This window comes from Antrostomus carolinensis, unplaced genomic scaffold (genome assembly GCF_000700745.2).
Source record: "Antrostomus carolinensis isolate BGI_N321 unplaced genomic scaffold, ASM70074v2 scaffold15038, whole genome shotgun sequence".
Lineage (NCBI taxonomy): Eukaryota > Metazoa > Chordata > Aves > Caprimulgiformes > Caprimulgidae > Antrostomus > Antrostomus carolinensis.
The window spans coordinates 1-9,477 of record NW_010332421.1 but is presented as its reverse complement, the minus strand read 5'-3'; the positions used below and the strand labels follow the sequence as shown (position 1 = coordinate 9,477).

Genomic DNA, 9,477 nt, shown 5'->3' with positions numbered 1-9,477 from the left:
GGTTTGAACATCTCCAGAGAAGGAGACTCCACACCCTCTCTGGGCAGCCTGTCCCAGGGCTCCAACACCCTCACTGGAAAGAAGTTTTTCCTTAAGTTTGTCTGGAACTTCCAATGTTCCAGTTTGTGCCCATTGCCCCTTGTCCTGTCACTGGGCACCACCAAAAAGAGCCCGGCCCCATCCATTTTCCCCCCACGTTTCAGATATTTATAGACATTGATCAGATCCCTCTTCATCTTCTCTTCTCCATGCTGCTGCAGCTGCCTGACAGTCAGTCTAAACCTCTCACAACAGATTTTTCAGGAGAAGAAAGGGATTTGTTGGCTGCCACGGTGCAGCAGGACACTCAGGTGGCTGCCACTGCAGAACAGGGCAGCAATCTTCAGACAAAATGCCTCATGTTAAATTTACTCTCTTCCTTTGTGTCTCACCTCGGATCATGAAGCTTCCAGTAGTGAGGTATTCTCCTGTAGGTGCAGTTTTAGAAACCTAAAAACAACAAAAAAAGCATGATATACTATAAAGATTTATACTATAAAGATTATCTGCCCTAGAAGGCCCACACTGTGCAATAACAGCACTAACATCCAAGCAAGCTGCATTTTTAACTTATGGGAACATTTTACAGAAGGACTCTTGTTTCTGAGAGGTTCTTCCTGCCCTTTGCAGAGTATTTTCCCAAGAGATGTTTCAATTCAAGCACACACTGGATTCTACAGGATATAAGAACACTAAAGGCACCGTGACCTTCAGCTTAATGTCATCTCTCCACCCTTACACTCGAGTTGATTGGAAGCACAGCAAGGCTGCAGTTAACACACAAGTTAGAAGCCCAACTGAAAAAAAAATAATGAAAACTTCATTTTCAATAAAAGTCCTTTTCCTCTGTTAGTAGAAGCCAAGCCTGCAGCATTTCCTCCGTCAGGTGCGTGTCCCATCAGAGGTCACTCCTCCACCCCTGCCTCTCAATGCAGCAGAGCCAGGGAGAGCCCACAAGGAACGGGAACAGGAACAACAGTTCACCCTCATCCACCAGTTCCCACACAGAGACACTTTGTCTGCAGTCACACACCAATTCCTCCAGATGCTCTGTCTGCAAAGCTCACCCACGAGTGTCCTCACCTGGTTGTGGGAGACCCACCAAGCGCTGGTGACAACACGAGCATCCCAGGCAGCGCTGTAACACAAGGCCATCGTGCCTGCCTCTGTCAGGGTTCGTGGAGGGATTGGTTCACCTACAAAAGTAACACCCAAGGCATCAGTGAATGTGATCCATGCACAACAGATGAAATTCTCCAACTTCCACATGTGTCCTCATGAGCTTTCCAGGGGCTCTGGCAGAGAGAACACAGCCTGGCTGAGCCTGAAGGCAGTACAGAGCAGAAGCAGTGTCAGCAGTTGCTCTTCCCAGCTCCCCAACAGAGACTGAAACCAGCTGTGCTGCTGCTCCTTCCTCAGCTCAGCTCCACGAGGGAGCAGTCACCCTGCTCCTCACAACACAAGGCCAACTGCCACCACCTCCCAGAAGCGGGGCACAGGCAGGGTTTGCACAGCAGGTCTGTCATGAGATCCATCCCACCACGTTAACGCTTTTCTGCAGAGATCAGCACCCTCCATCAGCACCCAAACTGCTTCTGCCACCAGTCAAGTCTCAGCAGGACACCAGTAACTCACACCACCACTTCTGCCAGTGACTAAGGCTGGTCTCTGGGAGCACATCTCAATTGCTCCTTCCCACCAGGAGCTGAACTGAGCAACTGCAAGCAGCCAGTCATGGCTGAGAAGTGGCAGCAGTCAGTCAGTGACAACCTGATGTTGGAAGGACTGATGCCTCTCACATCCTAAGGGAAACATCTGCTGGAGCTGGGTACCACTGCAAGGGGGGAAGGCAGCTCGCCAGGCTGGGCTCAGACATGCAGCACAGACACGACCAGTCCACAGTGCCCCCAGGCTTCTAGGAGTCCCTCCATCAGCCCCACACAAAGTACCTGATGGGTTCTTGATCACACAGCTCGTGGCTCCGTGGAGATCAGCATGCACATATATGTCCCCTGGAAAAGAAGTGACACGAATCAGTCATATGTGTGGTAACTACACCAATCACTCAAGCTAAGTTGAAGGTTTGAGTCCTATGTTCAGTGTTGGGCCCCTGACTCCAAGAAGGACATGGAAGGGCTGGAGCGTGTCCAGAGAAGGGCAACGGAGCTGGGGAAGGGTCTGGAGCACAAGTGTGCTGAGTTCCCTTGTGGCTGAGGGAACTGGGGGTGTTGAGCCTGGAGAAAAGGAGGCTGAGGGGAGACCTTCTGGCTCTGTCCAAGTCCCTTGGAGGAGGGTGGAGAGAGGTGGGGGTGGGTCTGTTCAACCAAGGACCCAGGGACAGGACAAGAGGAAATGGGCTCCAGTTGTGGCCAGGGCAGTTGAGATGGGATGTGAGGAAGAATTTCTTTGCTGAAAGAGTTCTGAGGCATTGGAAGGGGTTGCCCAGGGCAGTGGTGGAGTCCCCATCCCTGGAGTGATAGAAGAGTCGTGTAGACACAGTGCTGAGGGACATGGGTTAGTCATAGGGGACTGGTCAGTGTTGGGTTCATGGTTGGACTCGATGAGCTTAAAGGGCTTTTCCAATCCAGGCAATTCTGGGATTCTGTTTCTAATATTAGCTGGAAACAGCTATTTTGGCTGCAAGGAGCGGGATGGGAAGAGGATACAGAAGGCTTTTAGTCCATCCCAGTTGCTCTGGGGAGAATCAGCTCCTTTGCTCCTGACAGGCTTCCATCCGACCTACTCTTATCCCACAGTGCTGGAGGTTCCAGTCTCCCACAGCAGACCCCCCCCAGCACTCCACAGACAACACACACACAGTCTCTAGGACTCACCATCACCAAAATCCCCTTTTACCTAAGGCTCAACTTAAGTACAAACCAGCCAGACCTTCCTGTGTCGTTCTTTTACATTTACAAAACTGGAAAATAAAGAGAGAAACCCCTCTACTGCACTTGATCAGACTCTCACCTGGTTTAAGATACCGCTTTACAATCACCTCATTCTGTTGTTGGTCTCTTCCAGCAATAATAAGGTAATTTTCAGAACTAATGAACCACAGGAACTTCTCAAACCTGCCAAATTACATCAATCCATTGTGTGAAAAACACCTGGAACTAACAGAACATCACAAAGGTATTTTTTAGACCAAACTCTAAGAATATCCATCTTAGCATCCACTCCTTACAACAGACACTGCAAATAGTTTCAAATCCATCCATGTGCCCAGGGCATAAAAACAAGGCAGGGTATAAATATAACATCACTGACAATGATACTTTGAGATGACATGACAAGTACTATCACCACAAAGTCCAGCTGCCTCCTATTTATTTTTGTTTTAATAATTCAGAATAGAAAAAGCTGTGGGGTTTTGGGTTGGGGTTTTTTTTTTGTTCTTTCTTTTCTAAAAAAAAAATCTGCTGTTGCTATTTCACAGAGCTGACAGAAAGGAACAGTGAAGTTCCCTACTTTTACTAAGCCCATATTCCTACCTCTGTTCAAAGCAAAAATCTACAGGTTCACATCCACTGAAAGGAACTTTCCCAGACAAAGGCACTAACAGAATCAGGCCAGCACCTTGAAGGAGCAATTGTAAGAAGACTCAATACAAAGTGTAGTGCTTAGAAATCATAATTAGCTCAATTTTTAAGCTAATGGAAACTCATCCTGACAGAGTCATTCCAAATTTGTGCACATTCACAATATATTAGGTGAGGACAATGAAACTGTACTTGCCAATAGACCTTTCTTGCTTTCTGAATGGTGGTAACTGTCTGAACTTCCCTCAACGTCTGCTTCGTCTTCTTCTCGGCCGATTTAAATGCCTATTCAGACAGGAAGCACAGGAATCACAAAACTGCTACAGGAACAGGAGGAAAGCTGGTAGGAAATCATAGAATCATAGAATGGTTTGGGTTGGAAGGGACCTTCAAGTTCATCCAGTTCCAACCCCCCTGCCAGCAGCAGGGACACCTTCCACTAGACCAGGTTGCTCAAAGCCTCATCCAGCCTGGCCTTCAACACTTCCAGGGAGGGGGCATCTACAACTTCCTTGGGCAACCTGCAACTTCCTTGGGCAACTGAACTCTGTCTGAACTGTCTCTGAACTTTTGATTTCAGAGTGCAGGCTCCACACACTGCTATTCACAGACCTGCATTCCCCTCACACACATCTGAGAGAGCTGTCCTAAAATCTTCATACACCTCTGCCCTGGATAGCTGCCCCCTGGGAAGATTATCAGCTCTTTGATCATAAGGATTTCCATTGATTTTCCACTCCTGCTTCCATAAATATTGGTCTGTCAGTATCTCCACCAAGCACCTGTCTGCTGTGCTCACAATGCTACTGGTGGAAACCAGATGATACCGCAGGGATCTGCAATCCTTAAAAGTACAAGAATTAAACAACCCTGGTTGGTTGTTTTCACCTTTCGTGTCTCATTAGGGTCACCTAGACCTAAAGTTAGGATTTTCCACTGATCAGTGACAGGGACTTTGCTTTTAAATATCTTCTAAAAACAAACAAACAAACAAAAATTACCTTTTCTGCAGCTTCTACTGTCTTCTGAGTTTTCTTAGCTGCGTGTCTTTTGTGATCATAGTACCTGCGAAACACAAGTTGGTTTGTGTCTGAAATCCCAAGAGATTCACTCATTTTTAGGATGTACTTATCACAGTTCTCCACATTTTCCATTTGCATTTGGTTCTTAGAAGTTTTTTGGGGTTTTTTTTTAGATCTTCAGCTATTCTTCACCTGAGAAAAGGAGCCAGATGAAGTCCCCTCCTCAGACAGACAGAGCACTGCGTTTGGGGTAACGTGTGGCAAAAATAGTCATTTTGTTCCATGTGTCACTGTGCAGAATTGTACTCAAAATTAAATCAATGTGACAGTTAGAGACCAGCTGCTAGGCAACAGTGAGATACTGGTTTTGGACTAAGAAAATGCATGTCCTGGAGATCAGGGCAAGCTACTCATTTCTAACTTCTGTTTTTAATAAGATACACACAGAGCCCTTCCTATGATGCCATGACTAACTACTGCAAGCACACAAAACCTCCTGCTACCAAAACACACACTCACTGTAATCCTTACTTTTTGGCATTGGCATATGCAGACAAACTGAGATCAACATCAACTAACGACGGTTTGTTTTTCTGAGGTTTCTTCAACTGTTTGTTTTTATTCTTTTTCTTTTTTCCCTTTGGTTCTTCCGTTTCTTCTTTCTCTAAATCAGCATCCTCCTCCTCCTCTTCCTCTTCAGATAACACATATGGGTTCCTAAAAACACATGACATCATGTGATTAAGATAACTGGTTATTTTTTACCCTTAGTGCAAGGCACTCTTCTATTCTCTCATGGAGACTGGAAATGGCCTAGAGAACCCTTAAACCATTTTCACTGTGTAGCTGCAGGAAGGCCCCAGGATACCTCTCACACAAGCCCTTTTATGTCTTGGAGTCAGCCAAATTTTAGGGGAAAAAAGAAAACAAAAGCAGAAGATACAGAGCCCAAATTTTCCAATCCAAGGAAGTGATGTTTTCCAAGGCAATTTCTTCTATCAAAAAACACACACCCATGCTATCAACCTAGAGAAAAATCTGGACTTAAAATAAAGAAACATTCCAAAGATCTACTTTCATAAAGTCAAAGAAACACAAGACATTTACATGAAAAGAGAATAGTTACATCATCACACTGACTCACTGAACAGGACAGCATGTGCTGGTTCAAAACCTCAAAAAATATCTGCTGTGCTGTTCTGAAAGAGGTATGCTGAGCACACACTAGCTGGATTTGCATTTGCTTCTCGTCAGGACATGAAATCCTGCTCAGTACAGCTGTACTAAGTCTGTGTAGCAAAAGGTGGTGGAGCAGCATAAAATAACATTCTTCAGAAAGGAAAATAGATCTCCATAGTCCTCTCTACTGAGGATGCACAGTTAAATACTCAGTGGACTGACTGAGTGGTCTGATCAGTGATGTGATCATTACTTGCTACTAAACCAGATGGAGAAAAGAGATTGATGACACAGGTGTCAACACAGAACTCACTCCTGAAAATAGGTTTATTCTATACACTAATATTCCTGAAAGTGAGGTAACTAAAAATTCATAAATTAATTTTGCCACATTACAGTTTCCATACCAAAAGTTCCAGCTATAAAAAAGAAATTTTTGATTTTTCATATCTAGCACCCTGATACAGTGTCAGGTCAGAATTTAAAGACACTCCAAATACTGCCTCACTGCCAGCTCTCTCATCAGGACTTCTTTTACCCCTGCACTGGGCACTGGTGAGGCAACACCTTGAGTGCTGGGTTCAGTGTTGGGCCCCTGAGTCCAAGAAGGACATGGAGGTGCTGGAGCGTGTCCAGAGAAGGGCAACGGAGCTGGGGAAGGGTCTGGAGCACAAATGTGCTGAGTTCCCTTGTGGCTGAGGGAACTGGGGGTGTTGAGCCTGGAGAAAAGGAGGCTGAGGGGAGACCTTCTGGCTCTGTCCAAGTCCCTTGGAGGAGGGTGGAGAGAGGTGGGGGTGGGTCTGTTCAACCAAGGCCCAAGGGACAGGACAAGAGGAAATGGGCTCCAGTTGCGGCCAGGGCAGTTGAGATGGGATGTGAGGAAGAATTTCTTTGCTGCAAGGGTTCTGAGGCATTGGAAGGGGTTGCCCAGGGCAGTGGTGGAGTCCCCATCCCTGGAGGGATTGAAGAGTTGTGTAGACATAGTGCTGAGGGACATGGGTTAGTCATAGGGGACTTGTCAGTGTTGGGTTCATGATGGGACTCGATGAGCTTAAAGGGCTTTTCCAATCCAGGCAATTCTGGGATTCTACAAAAACCAGCATCAAAACTTGCAGCTCCCAACAGCTGCAATCCTGAACCACCAGCCTTTCACCAGACTGCTGCAGCAGCATAGAAAGAGGTGGGATCTCACATGAATTTTAGATCAAAGAAAAGTAAATCAGAGAGAGTTAAATGCTGACTGACAGACCAGAGCTTTGGACCTATACTGCTCTCAACGGTTTAGAATATTACTCAGATAGACTCTAAAAATATTAAAAGAAAAGCTATTACAGTAATCAAATTACTATTGTTTTTGAAAGTAAAAAACAAGGCATCTCTCTTTGCTCACAGAACTATGTTCTCTTCGTGCTGTTGAAAGAAAAACTGCACAATTTTAATACCAATGCACAAGCTAAAAAGATGCCTGTCTCCTACAGAGCTCACACACTCTGCCCTACTTGCATTTGGTACAAGCGACCTGTGATGTCCTTACCTCAGCAGCATGGTGATATGATTTGTCTGAAGCTTTAATTCTTTGATGGCACTTGCAACAGGGTCTCCCTGAGCTTGAGCTGCTTTAACAATGGTTCCAATCTCTGTCCAGTCTATCTGGTTGGCTAATGCACTGCGGACCACTTGGATGGCTCGGTCAACAATCTCCAAGTTCATTTCTATAAGTTCTCCTTTTATCTTATCAGCTTCCTTAAAGAAAGAAAAGAAGTTGATACCCATGGAAGCTAAACACACACTCAGAAATAGTTTTAAACAAATAAAAGTAATAATTAACACTGAGATGAAATCCAAGAATGGCATGGAAGTGATCACATAGGGCAACAGCCAACTTGAGTCCTGCAAGCAGAGCAGCACAAGGAAATTTTGGCAAGAGAGGTATGAAGGGCTCATAAAGAAGCAGAGCCCCACTGGGTAGGCTTAGATTCCCTGAGGGGCTGCAGGGAGCTCAGTGACAGCAGAAGGCTTCACTTTGGGGTCTAATGCTGATTGTAGCAATCAGGACAGTTAATGATAGAACAAGGGGAAATGGTTCTAAACTGGAAGAGGGGAGATGGAGCTGAGATGTGAGGAAGAAATTGTTTGGTGTGAGGGTGGTGAGACAGTGTCCCAGGTTGGCCAGAGAAGCTGTGGCTGCTCCTCCCTGGAAGTGTTTGTGGCCAGGTTGGATGAGGCTTTGAGCAACCTGGTCTAGTGGAAGGTGTCCCTGCTGCTGGCAGGGGGGTTGGGACTGGATGAGCTTTAAGGTCCCTTCCAACCCAGACCATTCTGTGACTCTAGGACCAGCAGGTACAACTCTTCAAGAAACATTATGTACCTTCTTAGTTAAAATAAAAAAACAACCCAAACCTCAGTCTTACCTGAGCTTGCTGTAGAGCTTCTAGTCTGTGCTCATGATCCCTACGGACATTTTCAAGTTTCTTCAATGCTTGTTTTTCCTTTCAAAAATAAGAAAGATGGAAAAATATACACAGAAATGAAATCTTATCACCTAATGACTGCAAGACATTCAGCAGAGCATCCAGCACAGAAAAACAGAGCAGCTTAAGAGATGCAGAGTCTCCACAATATTGTTGTTAATGCTACTACTTGTATTCCAAGCAGAACCAACTGCTGCACGACACATCTTGAAATCCACTCCCTGACCACCACTGACCCAGCATTTCCACAGCAAAAATGAGAAATGACACTTCCCTCACCCCAGGCTACAAGAACCAAATGAAGCATCTGAAGCTCAAAGAGCCACCTCAGCTGCTCCGCTCTTAGATGAGAGCATACCTGCTGCAACGCTTTCAGATCTATTTTCTGTGCCTCTAGCTTGGAGTAGAACTCGTCTGCTGCCTGCAAAAGAAAATCAGTTTTAAGGATCTCCAAGTTGTACTGAGCTATATCAGCATCAAGCAGGCACAGGAGATTCTGCTCAAGAGAGGTGGCTGCAAAGCACTAGGAGAGGAGATAGATACTAAAACAGGGTTCAGTAACCTCCTCCATTTTACCTTTGCATGAGACAAATTCAGCAAGACACTCAAGAATATGTCTCAATGCTGATTAGGGGCTATGCACAATCATTGGACAGACTATGGCCTACATTTTTTGCTAAGAAATGATGAAAAGGAAGCTGCTGTTTGACACAGTGTGCTCTTCAGATTAAATAACTGCAATTATAGACCTCTCTGCCCTGTTTTCAGTAGGCTAGTTAAAAAAACAACAATAGAAACCCCACAAAACACAAAAAAACCTAGAAAATATGCCTAAGAACTCCTGGTGGGGTGTTCTAGTTGCCAGACAGCATGCTTAAAACAAAGGAAGAGGAATGTTTTAGGCTGCTTAGATCATCAGTGCTGTGAAGGAGATGACAGAAATTCAGCCAAGTGAAAGGAAAGTGAAACGGGAACTCTGGAGATCAAGGTCAGGAACAACACACAGTTAATGATTTCAGATGTTAATGAGTCAAGGACCAGGAAGGACAAGACTCAAGGAAATGCTAAACCAGGTGCCTGAAGTTTTCAAAGTAGTCACAGGAAAAGTATAAATCCAACAACTGTGATGACTCTTTGCCTCCAGCGATAACTTAGTGTCTGAACTCGCCACTAACAGAATGTGTCTGGACTTTTGTGCTGCCATCCAGCGAGACCTGGGCAGGC

At 45.4% G+C, this 9,477-nt stretch overlaps 1 protein-coding gene across 1 annotated transcript in view; it reads right to left on the bottom strand.

Moving 5' to 3' along the window:
- The window catches only part of NEMF (nuclear export mediator factor), a gene marked incomplete at both ends in the record, with an annotated part of 13,577 nt that extends 4,801 nt beyond the window's left edge, over positions 1 to 8,776 (bottom strand). Inside the window, 10 exons of the mRNA XM_010173518.2 lie at positions 432 to 489; positions 1,123 to 1,235; positions 1,989 to 2,051; positions 3,010 to 3,113; positions 3,778 to 3,866; positions 4,583 to 4,646; positions 5,135 to 5,320; positions 7,317 to 7,525; positions 8,194 to 8,271; positions 8,612 to 8,776. Of these exons, the coding sequence (XP_010171820.2) occupies positions 432 to 489; positions 1,123 to 1,235; positions 1,989 to 2,051; positions 3,010 to 3,113; positions 3,778 to 3,866; positions 4,583 to 4,646; positions 5,135 to 5,320; positions 7,317 to 7,525; positions 8,194 to 8,271; positions 8,612 to 8,776 (1,129 nt within the window). The remainder of the gene's footprint in view (positions 1 to 431; positions 490 to 1,122; positions 1,236 to 1,988; positions 2,052 to 3,009; positions 3,114 to 3,777; positions 3,867 to 4,582; positions 4,647 to 5,134; positions 5,321 to 7,316; positions 7,526 to 8,193; positions 8,272 to 8,611) is intronic.
- Between the last annotated feature and the right edge of the window lie 701 nt (positions 8,777 to 9,477).